The sequence below is a fragment of the Bufo gargarizans genome, chromosome 7, assembly GCF_014858855.1.
Source record: "Bufo gargarizans isolate SCDJY-AF-19 chromosome 7, ASM1485885v1, whole genome shotgun sequence".
Taxonomy (NCBI): domain Eukaryota; kingdom Metazoa; phylum Chordata; class Amphibia; order Anura; family Bufonidae; genus Bufo; species Bufo gargarizans.
In genome coordinates, this window is record NC_058086.1 from 110383103 (window position 1) to 110400438 (window position 17336).

A 17336-nucleotide genomic window follows, 5' to 3' on the forward strand; every position below is an offset into this window, starting at 1 on the left:
ATGGATCCGTAAAAAATCATGCGGATGTCTGAATGGAGCCTTACAGGGGGGAGTGATCAGTGACAGGGGGGTGATCACCCTGATTACCCTGATCACCCCCTGTCATTGATAACCCCCCTGTAAGGCTCCATTCAGACGTCCGCATGCGTTTTGTGGATCCGATCCATGTATCCATGGATCCGTAAAAAATCATGCGGACGTCTGAATGGAGCCTTACAGGGGGGGTGATCAATGACAGGGGGTGATCAGGGTAATCAGGGTGATCACCCCCCTGTCACTGATCACTCCCCCCTGTAAGGCTCCATTCAGACATCCGCATGATTTTTTACGGATCCATGGATACATGGATCGGATCCACAAAACGCATGCGGACGTCTGAATGGAGCCTTACAGGGGGGTTATCAATGACAGGGGGTGATCAGGGTAATCAGGGTGATCACCCCCCTGTCACTGATCACCCCCCCTGTAAGGCTCCATTCAGACATCCGCATGATTTTTTACGGATCCATGGATACATGGATCGGATCCACAAAACACATGCGGACGTCTGAATGGAGCCTTACAGGGGGGTTATCAATGACAGGGGGTGATCAGGGTAATCAGGGTGATCACCCCCCTGTCACTGATCACCCCCCCTGTAAGGCTCCATTCAGACATCCGCATGATTTTTTACGGATCCATGGATCGGATCCACAAAATGCATGCGGACGTCTGAATGGAGCCTTACAGGGGGGTGATCAATGACAGGGGGGTGATCAGGGAGTGTATATGGGTGATCACCCGCCTGTCATTGATCACCCCCTGTAAGGCTCCATTCAGACGTCCGCATGTGTTTTGCGGATCCGATCCATGTATCCATGGATCCGTAAAAATCATGCGGACGTCTGAATGGAGCCTTACAGGGGAGTGATCAATGACAGGGGGGTGATCAATGACAGGGGGTGATCAGGGAGTGTATATGGGTGATCACCCGCCTGTCATTGATCACCCCCCTGTAAGGCTCCATTCAGACGTCCGCATGATTTTTACGGATCCATGGATACATGGATCGGATCCACAGAACGCATGCGGACGTCTGAATGGAGCCTTACAGGGGGGTTATCAATGACAGGGGGTGATCAGGGTAATCAGGGTGATCACCCCCCTGTCACTGATCACCCCCCCTGTAAGGCTCCATTCAGACATCCGCATGATTTTTTACGGATCCATGGATCGGATCCACAAAACGCATGCGGACGTCTGAATGGAGCCTTACAGGGGGGTTATCAATGACAGGGGGTGATCAGGGTGATCACCCCCCTGTCACTGATCACCCCCCCTGTAAGGCTCCATTCAGACATCCGCATGATTTTTTACGGATCCATGGATACATGGATCGGATCCACAGAACGCATGCGGACGTCTGAATGGAGCCTTACAGGGGGGTTATCAATGACAGGGGGTGATCAGGGTAATCAGGGTGATCACCCCCCTGTCACTGATCACCCCCCCTGTAAGGCTCCATTCAGACGTCCGCATGATTTTTACGGATCCATGGATACATGGATCGGATCCGTAAAAATCATGCGGACGTCTGAATGGAGCCTGACAGGGGGGTGATCAATGACAGGGGGTGATCAGGGTAATCAGGGTGATCACCCCCCTGTCACTGATCACCCCCCCTGTAAGGCTCCATTCAGACGTCCGCATGATTTTTATGGATCCATGGATACATGGATCGGATCCGTAAAAATCATGCGGACGTCTGAATGGAGCCTGACAGGGGGGTGATCAATGACAGGGGGTGATCAGGGTGATCACCCCCTGTCATTGATCACTCCCCTGTAAGGCTCCATTCAGACGTCCGCATGATTTTTACGGATCCATGGATACATGGATCGGATCCGCAAAACACATGCGGACGTCTGAATGGAGCCTTACAGGGGGTGATCAATGACAGGCGGGTGATCACCCATATACACTCCCTGATCACCCCCTGTCATTGATCACCCCCCTGTCATTGATCACCCCCTGTAAGGCTCCATTCAGACGTCCGCATGTGTTTTGCGGATCCGATCCATGTATCCATGGATCCGTAAAAATCATGCGGACGTCTGAATGGAGCCTTACAGGGGAGTGATCAATGACAGGGGGGTGATCAATGACAGGGGGTGATCAGGGAGTGTATATGGGTGATCACCCGCCTGTCATTGATCACCCCCCTGTAAGGCTCCATTCAGACGTCCGTATGCTTTTTGCGGATCCGATCCATGTATCCGTGGATCCGTAAAAATCATACGGACGTCTGAACGGAGCCTGACAGGGGGGTGATCAATGACAGGGCGGTGATCAATGACAGGGGGGTGATCAGGGAGTTTATATGGGGTGATCATGGGTGATCAGGGGTTTATAAGGGGTTAATAAGTGACGGGGGGGGGGGGGGTGTAGTGTAGTGTAGTGTAGTGTGGTGTTTGGTGTGACTGTACTGACCTACCTGAGTCCTCTGGTGGTCGATCCTAACAAAAGGGACCACCAGAGGACCAGGTAGGAGGTATATTAGATGCGGTTATGAAAACAGCGTCTAATATACCTGTTAGGGGTTAAAAAATTCGGATCTCCAGCCTGCCAGCGAGCGATCGCCGCTGGCAGGCTGGAGATCCACTCGCTTACCTTCCGTTCCTGTGAGCGCGCGCGCCTGTGTGCGTGCGTTCACAGGAAATCCCGGCCCTCGCGAGATGACGCGTATATGCGTCGTCGTGCGCAGGGCTGCCACCTCCGGACCGCACATCTGAGTTAGGCGGTCCGGAGGTGGTTAATAGCAAGATTCTAATACCTCCACGTCTGGGCAGGGGAATATGATCAATAATCCAACATTTTAATTGATTCTTAGAATGGTTCTTCTCTACAAAATGTTTGGGAATCGGTAAATCCCAGCATTTTTTCCTAATAGTGGATCGGTGATTGTTTAAACGGGTTTTATGATCCGTGGATGTCTCTCCCACATATAATAATCTGCAGGGGCAACTCAAAACATACAATCACAAAGTTAGAATTACATGTGAGGTAAAAAGAAATGAATAATTATATATATATATATATATATATATATATATATATACACACACAGTATATATACATATACACTCACCTAAAGAATTATTAGGAACACCTGTTCTATTTCTCATTAATGCGATTATCTAGTCAACCAATCACATGGCAGTTGCTTCAATGCATGTAGGGTTGTGGTCCTGGTCAAGACAATCTCCTGAACTCAAAACTGAATGTCAGAATGGGAAAGAAAGGTGATTTAAGCAATTTTGAGCATGGCATGGGTTGTTGGTGCCAGGTGGGCCGGTCTGATTATTTCACAATCTGCTCAGTTACTGGGATTTTCACGCACAACCATTTCTAGGGTTTATAAAGAATGGTGTGAAAAGGGAAAAACATCCAGTATGCGGCAGTCCTGTGGGCAAAAATGCCTTGTTGATGCTAGAGGTCAGAGGAGAATGGGCCGACTGATTCAAGCTGATAGAAGAGCAACGTTGACTGAAATAACCACTCGTTACAACCGAGGTATGCAGCAAAGCATTTGTGAAGCCACAACACGCACAACCTTGAGGCGGATGGGCTACAACAGCAGAAAACCCCACCGGGTACCACTTATCTCCACTACAAATAGGAAAAAGAGGCTACAATTTGCACAAGCTCACCAAAATTGGACCGTTGAAGACTGGAAAAATGTTGCCTGGTCTGATGAGTCTCGATTTCTGTTGAGACATTCAAATGGTAGAGTCCGAATTTGGCGTAAACAGAATGAGAACATGTATCCATCATGCCTTGTTACCACTGTGCAGGCTGGTGGTGGTGGTGTAATGGTGTGGGGGACGTTTTCTGGGCACACTTTAGGCCCCTTAGTGCCAATTGACCATCGTTTAAATGCCACGGGTTACCTGAGCATTGTTTCTGACCATGTCCAACCCTTCATGACCACCATGTACCCATCCTCTGATGGCTACTTCCAGCAGGATAATGCACCATGTCACAAAGCTTGAATCATTTCTAATTGGTTTCTTGAACATGACAATGAGTTCACTGTACTAAAATGGCCCCCACAGTCACCAGATCTCAACCCAATAGAGCATCTTTGGGATGTGGTGGAACGGGAGCTTCGTGCCCTGGATGTGCATCCCTCAAATCTCCATCAACTGCAAGATGCTATACTGTCAATATGGGCCAACATTTCTAAAGAATGCTATCAGCACCTAATTGAATAAATGCCACGTAGAAATAAGGCAGTTCTGAAGGCAAAAAGGGGTCCAACACCGTATTAGTATGGTGTTCCTAATAATTATTTAAGTGAGTATATATTGCTAATTTGATAACATGAGAACTTCCCAGAAGTAGCTAATGAGAACTTCTCAAGAATACACCTTCTCATAATGACCCCAGGTGATCCTCACAAGGGAGACACAGACAAATGGCTTCTTTTCCTGAGACCAAAATTGGAATACATCTTTACAGATATATAGGTATAGACACACACATGTACTGTATCTCCACATTATTTTATATTTTAACACTGTACACAGCCATAAAATATGTAGTACTGTTACAGTGAGAAGGAGCGATGCTGTGCCATGATGCTTTTGGGGACTGTGTTGTGTCCATAGAGAAGGAGATGGAGGAGGTGGATAAGTGCCTGGTGTGGTAGACAGGCCTATACAATCGTCGAGAGGTTAAAAGGACTTGGCCATGTTGTTGGGGTTCTGCCTCTCCGCTACCACAAAAAACATTGACACAGTGGGCCGTGAAAGACATGTACTGTCCCTGTCCCATAAAATCTGCTCCAGGTGGTGTCCAATGTGGCATGAACCTTGCTGCAATCACAGAAAGTGGCCCTTTTTTCCTCCACCATGTGAGAGTACAAGGCAGCAATGGCTTTTTTTGGAGAAATAAATGGCAGCAACAGGGCCAGGTGGGAATTAAAGGCTATGTTCACTTTTGAGGACGTTTTTTTTTATTTTTTATTGTTGCAGTGTACTGATTTGGAGCTAAAATATATATTTTAAATGGTTATTATTAAAAATATGAAGCCCTTTTTTCTGTAAAGGGCTGAGATGCTCTAGTAGCAGGAACTGGATTTTCTCTCTGCTCTGTCAGCCAGCTCACTTGAATGGCTCCTTATGTTTGCTCTCTGACATTATAAACACATATTGTAGCTCAGTTCTTATCTTACTGACAAGAATGTGACTTAGGATACTTTCACACTCAGATTTTGGGCGCGTCATGGATCTGCAAAAACGGATCCGTTACAATTAGGCCCCTTTCGCACGGGTGAGTTTTCAGTAAATAACTGAACATCTTCGGCCATAGGCCTTCATCAGAGTACTGGATGAAGCGTAACAGAGGGAATGGAGACAGCAAGGAGAAGGAAGACAAAGTTTACCTATATGTGTAACGTTGGTGGATGGGGGCAATTGTCCTGTAAGGATGGTGTCAGATATGTGCCCCCTCACAGTAGTTATGGCCAGCTATATGCCCCCTCACAGTAGTTATGGCCAGATATGTGCCCCCTCACAGTCACGGAGAGTTCTTCTGATGGTTCTTCCGATGATCAAAGCTCAGATGCTGGTGCTCCCCAGCAGGCAGGATATTGTTACACACTTTTTTGCCCAAAAACACTTTTTCTGATCTGAAAGTGTTAAATTGAAGTTTAATATATACAGCTTTCATATTCTGTTACCAAAAAAAAAAAAAAAACCTTTTTGGGCAATATACAACATCTGGATCAGTGAGTGTGCAATTTAAGCTAGAAATACACCCATCATTTTCAGTGGTTTGCCAAAAAACACTATTTTCAGGCCTTGCAGCATCAGCACGTGTGAAATTACAGGCACATATACTGCTGTCAAATTTGTTAAACAAACACTCATTGGCAGACTTTGATCTTTGATGCAGATGTCATTGTGAGATACATTTGGGTTAGATTAAGAGATTTGAAATACCGCCATTTGGTGCACCAATATTTAATACAGGCCTACTGTGGGTCAGGCCGTGTGAGATAAACCCTGTATATACAGGGCTTATATTCTTTTATTGATAAAACACCCTTTTTGGGGTAAAATACACAATATTTCAGGCCTTGCAGCATAAGCACATTTGAAATTCCTGGGTTATATACTGCTGCCATATTGAGTTATTAAACAAACACCCGTTTGGGCTAAAAAAGTTTATTTGGCAGCCTTTACTGCATAGGTCATTGTGAGATACACCCTTAATACATTTGGGTTTCAGAGATTTGAAATACAGCCATTTTGGGCAAAGAAATCTTTAATTGAGGCCTACAGTGGGTCAGGCCATGTGAGATACACCCTTTGCATACAGGGGTTTGATTCAGGCATTTGAAATACAGCCATTTTTGGGCAAATAAATCTTTAATTGAGGCCTAGTCTGGTTCAGGCTGTGTGAGATACACCCTTTACATACAGGGGTTCTACTATTAATTAAACACTCATTTAGGGCAAGATCCTAAATTTGAGAAATATGTGGAGAGCGTCAAATAAGGGACGTGGCTCAGGTTGTGGTGCTGCTGGTGGAGTGCCTGTTGCAGGGAGAGGACATGGTAGATCTGTGCCAGCTACCCGCACAAGTGAAACCCATTCCTCAGGTGCGAGTAGGCGACAGACCTTCAGCTCTACGAATGGTGAGGCCTGAACAAGTACAGGTGATAGTAGATTGGGTTGCTGAAAGTGGATCCAGTTCCTTCACATCGTCTCCCAACCAGTCTCACGCTGAAAGACCACAGTTGGCACCTGCAGCCGATGTCCATGAGTCTTTCACCTCAACCCCTTGCAAATCAGCCAAGCAGTCTGAGTCCCAAGTCACGCAGCAGTCTCTTCTGCTTTTTGATGACTCTGTTAGCAGGGTTTCCAAGGGCCATCCACCTAGCCCTGCCCCAGAAGTGGAAGAGATTGAGTACACAGATGTCCAACCACTTATGCTTCAAGATGAGTACATTGGAGGACCATCGCAGCACGTCTCGGATGATGACGAAACACAGATGCCAACTGCTGGGGCTTTCGAAAGTGTGCAGACCGATAAGGAGGGCAGGGGTGTAGACTGGGTGGAAGATAATGTGGAGGACGACAAGGTCCTCGACCCCACATGGAATCAAGGTTATTAAAGTGACCTATGTAGTTCAGAAGAAGAGGCGGTGGTCGCACAGAGCCACCAGCACAGCAGAAGAGGGAGCAGGGTGTAAAAGCAAAGCGGCCGTCCTCTAGACAGTACGCCTGCTACTGCCCACAGCAGCAAGGGACTGGACACACCAAAGCCAGCTCCATGGAGTTCCCCGGCGTGGCAGTTCTTCAGACAATGTGCTGATGACAAGATACGAGTAGTTTGCACGCTGTGCAATCAGAGCCTGAAGCGATGCATAAACGTTCTCAACCTGAGCACAACCTGCATGACCAGGCATTTAAGTGCAAAGCATGAGCTGCAGTGAAGTAGACACCTCAAAAACCAAGAAATGTCTCTGGCTCCTCCTGCTTCTTCTTCTGCTGCAGTCTCAGCCTCTTCATCCATCTTTAGAGTGACAGTGCTACCTGTCATCCCACAAACAGAGGATCTTCCAGCAACACCACCACCTGGGTCACCAAGCATTTCAACAATGTCCCACGGAAGCGTTCAGTTCTCCATCTCCCAAACGCTGAAGAGGAAGAGAAAGTACCCCCATACCCACCTGCGATCACTAGCCCTGAATGCCAGTATTTCAAAATTACTGGCCTTTGAAATACTGTCATTCCGTCTGGTGGAGACAGATAGTTTTAAAGGCCTTATGGCGGTGGCTGTCCCACAGTACATCGTGCCCAGCCGCCACTACTTTTCCAGAAAAGCCATCCCTTCCCTGCACAACCAAATAGGGGACAAAATCAGGTGTGCACTGTGCAACGCCATCTGTGGCAAGGTCACCTCACTACGGATATGTGGACCTGTAAGCACAGTCAGGGACATTATATCTCCATAACAGCACACTGGGTAAATGCAGTGGCGGCTGGGCCTGAGGCGGATAGCAGTTTGGCGCATGTCCTTCCACCACAGAGGATTGCAGGGCGCTTTAGTTTGCCTCCTGTTGCTTCCTCCTCCTACTCTGCTTCCTCACCCCTTTACCAGCTCCTCATCTGGGCATCGTAACACCTTCACCACCAACTTCAGCACAGCCAGGGGTAAAACGACAGCAGGCAGTTTTAAAACTTATCTGTTTGGGGGACAAACCCCACACCGTGCAGGAGCTGTGGACGGGCCTTCAACAACAGACCGATGAGTGGTTTGGTGGTGCAGAGATTCCTTAAAAATTACCCTGATATGTCAGAGCTGCTGCATAAAATGCGGGCCGTCTGTGCGCACTTTTGGCGTTCTCACTCTGTTGCTGCTCGCCTGTCAGCGCTGCAGTGTAACTCCGGCCTTCCCGCTCACCGTCTCATATGCGATGTGCCCACAAGGTGGAACTCCACCTTGCACATGCTGGCCAGATTGTGCGAGCAGCAGCAGACGATAGTGGAGTTTTAGCTGCAGCACGCACGAGTGAGTCGCTTTGCGGAACTGCACCACTTCACCACCAATGACTGGGCCTCCATGCAAGACCTGTGTTCCTTGTTGCGCTGTTTTGAGTACTCCACCAACATGGCCAGTGCCGATAACGCCGTTCTCAGTGTTACGATCCCACTTCTATGCATTCTTGAAAAAACGCTCCTGGCAATGATGGAAGAGGATGTGGCACAGGAGGAGGAGGCGGAAGAGGGATCATTTCGTAGGGTTTCCGGCCAGTCATTCCCAAGTGGCTCCGAGGGTGGGTTCCTGCACCCACATGGATGGGGGGATACAGAGGACACAGACGATACACCTCCCACAGAGGACAGCTTTTTGTTGCCTTTGGGCAGCCTGGCACACATGAGCGATTACATGCTGCAGTCTTGTAGCGGTCAGAGGAGGGAGAGACCGCAAAGCAGGATTCAAGTATAGTACAGCAGACAAGGAGACTGAAGCAAAAGCCTGCTATTAAGGAGCAAAATGAAACTGCCGGAAAACCTGAGTAACAATACAGTAATGGTATTAACAGGTGAACATAAAACAACAACAGTGGTAATGGGATTTTGCATATACACAGAATAAGCTAAACAGCAAACAGCTTGCAAGCTGCTCTTAACACTTATTCCCTATCTAACCCTGCTACCCAGGGGACGCTTCTACAGCGCACTGACTAAGACCCTGACTCTATAACCTATCACAGATAAGCACCGGTGCCACTCACAGTTCTGCAGATTCTCTTGGATCCACTAAGATGCAGTCTGGCTCCAGGTCCGGTCTCTTGCTTGTCTGTCTTTCTCTTTCTGGTCACAACAGATGCAGCTCTCCACCTCTGGCAGGAGGGATCCGCCTGGCCTCTAGACACGGTCCCACTTCTCTGGAACACACAGTGAAGTCCTCTGTGTGCAGCTCCACAGCTGTCAGGAAAATCTCAGCTAATATAGCCTCCTGCTGCTACAGTCTTTTTCTGTTATCTCTCAGCAGTCCATCTCTCACTGTTCTCTCAGCCAGGTTCCAGCAACTTCTCCAACAGCCCGGGAAAAACTTCTTAACGCTTTCTTAGCCTCTGGCAGCACAACTCAGGTTCCTGTTTAGTCACAGTGGCCTCTGGTGGCTGGAGGGGAACATGACAGTCTGCATAGATATAAGTGCTGGAAATGCTGCTGGTTGATTCAGGGCTGCCTCTTACAGCGTCTCCGCAACGACCGCCCCGTTGCACACATTCTAACTTGTGCCGATTACTGGGTGGCCACGCTGCTGGATCCCCGTTACAAGGACAACATACCGTCCTTTATTCCGTCACTGGAGCGTGATCGGCCATGTGGACAAGCTAACGTTCATTAAAATGAACCAGGCATGGATCCCACAGGACTTGTCCGTACCTTGTGCAGAATAGACATGTATACCGGTGTTCTGCCAAATCTCTATACCTTGTAAAAAAATCTATACCGGAAGTGACGCGGCCGCACAGGAATTATCTGGAGAAGGGTGTGCGCACAAGCGCACATCCATCGGCTTACCGAAGAATCATTGCAGCGCCGCGATAGAAGTATTTTATGCACCGCGCATGGGCACTTAGGGGTATAGAGATTTTGCAGCTCAATATGTTTCATCAGATCTCCCTACCTCTGAATGCGCACGTGCCCACAAATCATTAGTTGGACTTCATCCTTACTGCAGAGCTGAGTGCTGGATATTGGGGATGCCGCAGAGCTGAGTACTGGATATTGGGGACACCACAGAGCTGAGTACTGGATATTGGGACACCACTAAGCAGGGCTGAGTGCGCGATATTGAGGGACACCACATAGTATAGCTGAATGCGAGATATTGGGATCACCACATAGAGCTGAGTGCTGGATTTTGGGGACACCACAGAGCTGAGTGCTGGAAATTGGGGACACCACAGAGCTGAGTGCTGGATATTGGGGATACCACATAGCAGAGCTGAGTGCTGGATATTAGGGTCACCATATAGCAGAGCTGAGTTTGCGATATTGAGGGACACCACATAGTAGAGCTGAGTGCGCGATATTGGGGTCACCACATAGAGCTGAGTGCTGGATTTTGGGGACACCACAGAGCTGAGTGCTGGAAATTGGGGACACCACAGAGCTGAGTGCTGGATATTGGGGACACCACATAGCAGAGCTGAGTGCTGGATATTAGGGTCACCATATAGCAGAGCTGAGTTTGCGATATTGAGGGACACCACATAGAGCTGAGTGCGCGATATGGGGGACACCACATAGCAGAGTTGACTGCGCAATATTGGGGAACACCACATAGCAGGCTTAGTGCGCGATATTGGGGTCATCACATAGCAGAGCTGAGTGCGCGATATGGAGGGACACCACATAGCAGTGCTGAGTGTGCAATATTGGGGGACGCCACATAGCAGAGCTGAGTGCTTTCACATTTTTTGGCCTTTTTAAAAAAAAAGATATATCTTTTTTTTGTCTGTTAGGTTTTAGGGTAAGTTTGCGAACACCCATGCCCCCACACACACGCACACCAAATAAAGTTTATCATGCACGCGCACACACACACACACACACACTCCCCCATGGCCCACCAGATGTTCTCGGCTGAGGAGGCATAAGCCCTGCTTGCCTCCAAGTCTGAAAGCCCCAGTGAGGACGAGGATGACCCCACTTTCCTTATGTCATCCGCGTTCTCCTCATCATCTAGCGATGATGATGAGCCCCCAAGACGGCGGAGACGCCGCCAGGTGGAGCAAGGGGACCGCCATGCTAGGCCCACACTAGTACGAGCAGCTCTTGTGCTTGTACTAGTTTATCCTCCCACCAGTTAAGTCCACCAGAGCCCCCTGCCGGTGAACTTGCATGGTGTACCCCAGAGCGTTTTGAGCCCGTGATTGCTGATTTTGTAGGCCAACCAGGAATCCAGATTTCCACAGTGTGCTTCACTGAATACGACTACTTTAGTCTTTTTTTCAGTGACCACTTTGTAAATCTGATGGTGGAGCAAACTAACCTGTATGTCCAACAGTTCATTGCTCAACACCCAGGCTCCATTTTTGGCTAGGCCCGGTGGCTGGACTCCGGTCAGTGCAGCTGAGATGAGGACATTTTGGGGCCTCTTGCTGCACATGGGCCTAGTCAAAAAACCCAGTGTCAGGCATTACTGTAGTGGGGACGTACTCTACCAGACCCCACTTTACAGTGCTGCCATGACACGTACCCGGTTTGAGGCCATCCTGAAATGCCTGCATTATGCAGCATGTCCCCCCCCCCCCCCCCCCAAGGTGATCCTGCCTATGACCGCCTGTACAAAATCAGGCCGGTCATCGATCACTTTAAGGCCAAATTTTTAGAACCCTATGTACCTGGAAGGGAGGTCGCGGTTGATGAGTCTCTCATTGCTTTCAAGGGGAGATTCATTTTACGCCAGTATGTTCCCTCTAAGCGGGCGCGGTATGGCGTGAAGCTGTTCAAACTTTGTGCGAGTACCTCAGGGTACACTTACAAGTTTCGTGTGTACGAGGGGCGAGATTCCCGTATTCAACCCCCAGAATGTCCCCCCACTCTGGGTGTTAGCGGGAAACTTGTGTGGGACCTTATGCACCCACTGCTAGATAAGGATTACCACCTGTACGTGGATAACTTTTATACTAGTATCCCCTTGTTCCAGTCCCTCGCCGCCAGATCCACGTCCGCTTGTGGGACCGTGCGGAAAAATCAACGTGGCCTCCCTATGCACCCCCCCTCCAGATACCTATCCCCAGGGGTGAGACCAGTGCCCTTAACAGTGGAAACCTGTTGCTGGTCAGTTATAAGGACAAGAGGGATGTCCTTGTACTGTCCACAATTCATGGTAACGGCATCACCCCGGTCCCTCTGCGAGGTACCGCAGCAACGGTCCTCAAGCCCGATTGTATAGTCAACTACAATCGGCATATGGGAGGAGTTGATCTCTCTGATCAAGTCCTCATGCCATATAATGCCATGCGCAAAACCCGGGCATGGTACAAAAAAGTTGCAGTCTACTTGGTGCAGTCGCCTTGTACGACACTTTTGTGCTGTCCCTGAGCGCTGGCAACACAAGGAAATTCCTTCAGTTCTATGAGGCAGTCCATAAGGCCCTGATCTTTTCTGACCGAGAAAGAGCAGGCCGGAGTACCTCGGGAACTGGAGGTGCCCGGATCGTCCCTGGCCAACACTTTCCAGGTGTGGTCCTCCATAGTGGAAAGAAGGGACAAACCCCAAAAAGATGCAGAGTGTGTCACAGGAGGGGGATACGGAAGGACACCACTACTCAGTGTGACACATGCCCCGATCATTCGGGCCTCTGCATTATTGGTTGCTTCAGGGAGTACCACACTTCCATGGAGTATTAAATTTATATTCCCCTTCCCCAATTTTAGCCACTGACAATCGGATAAAAAACTATTTTTCTCAGACTTGAGACACTAAAACAAACTTTTCAAAAATATTATTTTGTAATATAATAAAATAAAAAAAGTTGACATATTAGGTATCGCCAAATCCATAAGAATCTGCTATATAAAAATACCCCATGACCTAATCCCTCAGATGAACAGGGTTAAAAATAAACGAAAAAAAAAAAAAAAAGTATTTTTTTTGTCACCTTACATCACAAAAATGTTAATAGCAAGCGATCAAAAAGTCATATGCCCCCCAAAATAGTGCCAATAAAACCGTACTCTTATCCCGAAAAAAATGAGCTCCTAGCTAAGATAATTGGCTAAAAACAAAAACAGACTCAGACTATGGAGATACTAAATTTATTTATTTTTTATAAAAAGATTATATGGTGTAAAACATATACATTTTTAAAAAGTAGACATATTAGGTATCGCCACGTCCGCAAGATTTTGCTCTATAAAAATACCCCATGACCCTTTAGATGAACACGGTTAATAAAAAAATAATTAAAAGAAGTGCCAAAACAGCTATTTTTTGACAAATAATATATTTGCGCCTCAATAGCTTTTCCCACATTTCCGCTTGACTCTTTTGGCCCACATTTGGGCTTCTGTAATTTGTCCCACATTTGCGCCTCAATAGCTTTTCCCACATTTTTTTATTTTTTTTTATCTCCCTTAAATTTGGTCTCTTTTTCTCACGCTCCCTCTCCGGCCTGGAACCCCGATTCCCCGTCACCCGTGATCACCATGGTAGGCGCATAAAAGAACATCGAAAGTTGATAGAGCAGATATCAAATTGGATCGTGAACATCACGGGGACCAGCAACATGGTGGGGCAGTAAGTATGCACACATCTACACGAACTAACTGACAGGGGTCAGCCCCTGCAACTTCTGGGTCTCCAAATTGGGCACATGGCCTGAGCTTGCCCTTTGCACCTTGGAGGTCCTGGCCTGCCCTGCAGCCGGTGTATTGTCTGAACGTGTGTTTAGCACGACTGGAGGGTTATATTTCCCAATCTTTTGGGGTGTACACTAATAAAAAAAATAAAAAAAAAACATTTTAAACCAAAAAGCAGTGTAGGCTACCTCCTCCTCCTCCACCACCACTTCCACCTACGCTGCCACATCCACTGCCTCCTACTCCATATGGACCTGGTCCTCCTAGATCAAGATTATTATTTTTTATTTGTATGTATTTTATGTTATTTTTTAAGTCATTTCCCTATCCACATTTGTTTGCTGAGCACTTGCCATGCTCTTAACCACATTTTGACGACATTTGCAGCCCTCTAGCCCATTTTTACAGCCATTTTAGTGCTCAAAGGTTCGGGTCCCCATCGACTTCAATGGGGTTCGGGGTCAAGTTCGGGTCAGGGTCCCGAACACAAACTTTTTTTCCAAAGTTCGGCCGAACCCATCGAACCCGAACATCCAGGTGTCCGCTCAACTCTAGTAATCACTAATGTTCTGCAAAAATATGTTGATCCGCATACTGTTACATGTGCCACTGCCTGTTGCTGCAGACATCGATGTGAAGTAGCTCACTTTTAGCATATTATCTAATAGTGTATACACTGCCACCAAAAAGTGGTATATTTTAAATCCTGTTGCTGCTAGTGTGCCACTGCCTGATGATACAGATATGAGTGATGTGACGTACTATCACTCATTGTTTTGCATGTTATTTGTCTCCTATTTTTTAAATGCCAGTTGCATTGTTGGCACAGATCTGTCATCTGTGTAAATAATGAATCCACTAATATCATACTCTATGTAAATGTATTTCAGACTACAGTGTGCAGCATAAAAAGAAGCCCAAAATTTTCTGCCACTGGCCAATGGATTGTCACCACTGAAAAGGAAGATAAGCAAGACGTAGCTGTTTTTGACGCTGTCATGATCTGCACAGGACATCATACTTTTCCGAACTTACCATTATATTCTTTTCCAGGTAATTATGTCTGTTATCACTATATATATATATATATATATATATATATATTTGAGACTCAGATTTGACACACAATTACATCTGTTGTGTGTCTGCAACACTATTGAGCGCTTGGATTGCGATACTATCTAGTTCCGATCATGTGATACACCTAAGCACATCATCTAGCTCCGATCATGTGATACATCTAAGCACGTGACCGGAGGAGTGAGCATATACTGTGATCGCATGCCTGAAGGTCCTTGGACATGCGCACTACAACTATCGGCTCATCAGGATGATCATGTGATCGGAACCCCTAGGAAGGTCCTTTGACATGCGCAATGGTATACCTGGGACGCCGGGACCCACGTGCATCTACCCCATCGCACACTCCTGTGATCTAGTTCATCATCCTTCTGAAGGTACACCTGCACATTTTAGTTTTATGGAAGACATACACCTGAATTGATTATTGCTATAATTAAAGTAGTTCATGTTATATACGATATGTCGGATCGGTCATGGGAATGATTAACACTGTATCACTGTATTTAGATCGGAGACATAATCTGATTGTATCAGTATATTGATAGTACTGTCTGTATCATTATTTTTAAATGTATCTTCTTTAATGAATGTATTTGAATTACTGATTGTTTAATGATGTGAAAGCGTTTAAATATGCACATTGCACTGCCCACTATGTCACTGCTTGAGGAAAATCCCATTGAGAGGATTGAAACGTTGCATGCTTGGTGAATAAAGCCTTTTTTTACCTTCTTACTACCTGGATGTGCTGCGGAATTTCTTATTTTTATACATTTTTGGAGGTGGATCGCCTACTCAGCCGCTGGCACTCCGTTTACACCTTACAGACAGTGGTGCTGCCCACACTTCCTTGTTTATATTGAAATTGCATCAGTGGAGCTGAGCACACCAAGATTCACCAGATGACTTTGGATACAAATCTTCCCACGGAGGACATGTCTACACCAGGCGTCTTTTCTTACTCCCAGGAGCAGGCGAGCAGAATCCTTGGCGCACATAAAGGAGATGCAGAGTTTTTGTCCATTCCCAACATTGCAGATACGAAACGGGACTTTGAACGCATTACCAAGAAATTGGTGAGTCTTGATCTGCATCTTACTACATTAGGTGAATACTTTAAAACCAGCAGGGTACCCCGTGGCTTAAGGACACATTCACAACCAACTATGTACATGCATGAAAAAGAATTTTGCATTAAGTATGAATCCATTGCAAATAAATTTTCACTGGATCTCATATTATTAAACATGGAATTTCTGCAAAAGGATTTGGCTGAGACCACAGAAAAACATGAATCTTTACAGGCTACATTACATTCCCTATTATCTACAGATGAACATTAGGATTATTTGTCCAAGCTGCAACCGCACCTGGATAAATTAAGATTTGAAATTCAGGACACAAAACGTAGCAAGTGGCAGCACGATGCGCTGGACTACAACACAGGGAATGTGTACAACTGGACAATCAATCACCAACCACAACAACGTGCTCAGAAAATCGGAAAGAAGAATCCTACTAGGGACTTGACTCAAGCTCAACAAAATAACATCACCACTGAGCCTTTTTTAGAGTATACAATGAACTCAGTAGGAAGAAACGAACGCGGCGTGGAGGACGCAAATGCCACCGATACGGATACAAAAACGAGGCGCAAGAAACCATTGGCCAAAAAACGCAATTAATTGATATCAACATTGTGGTAAATATTTCTTCACATGTTTTATCAAAAGCACAGTTGGATGTCTTGGCCAAGGGCCTAGGCTTCTGTCCTAACAGTAAGACGGATTGGTTGCAACTTGAAGCTGATTTATATCCGTTTTTCCGTAGACTGAAGCTTAGGACCTGGTTTTCAACACATCCAACTGTGGGTAATATATGTACTAATACTGAATTGAAACGGAGTGACTACAATTTGTTTAACAAAAGTGATTTTATTCCACCTGTGTCATCCCCTGCAATCGATTTGTTTATTGATGCGGTAATGAAAGATGTGAACATGTTGAAATTGAATGAAAAGAAAAAGTTTACACATCCAAATATAACACAAACTGAGTGGCATGCGGTTGATGAGTTGGTCCATGACCACAGTCTCACCATTAAGCCCGCAGATAAGGGCGGTGTGATTGTGGTCATGGACACTCATCAATACATTGCAGAGGCCACTAGACAGTTGGAGGACTGTGAGGTCTATCAGAAACTACACACGGACCCCAGATGGGACATTGAACGGAGGATACAGAGCTTGCTACAAGAGGCCAGCAATGCTGGCATCATTGATGACAAGCTCAAGATCTTCCTTTCTATTTCACATCCTATGACACCTTTTTTAATTTGTTGCCCAAGATACACAAGAGTCTTACAAATCCTCCTGGTA

General features: G+C 46.6%; 1 protein-coding gene across 2 annotated transcripts in view; it reads left to right on the forward strand.

Annotated features, from left to right (window-relative positions):
• The window catches only part of LOC122943243 (flavin-containing monooxygenase 5-like), a 385367-nt gene that overhangs the window by 185426 nt on the left and 182605 nt on the right, over positions 1 to 17336 (forward strand). For both annotated transcript variants that reach the window (XM_044300829.1, XM_044300830.1), the window contains exon 4: positions 14767 to 14929. In XM_044300829.1, the coding sequence (XP_044156764.1) occupies positions 14767 to 14929 (163 nt within the window). The remainder of the gene's footprint in view (positions 1 to 14766; positions 14930 to 17336) is intronic.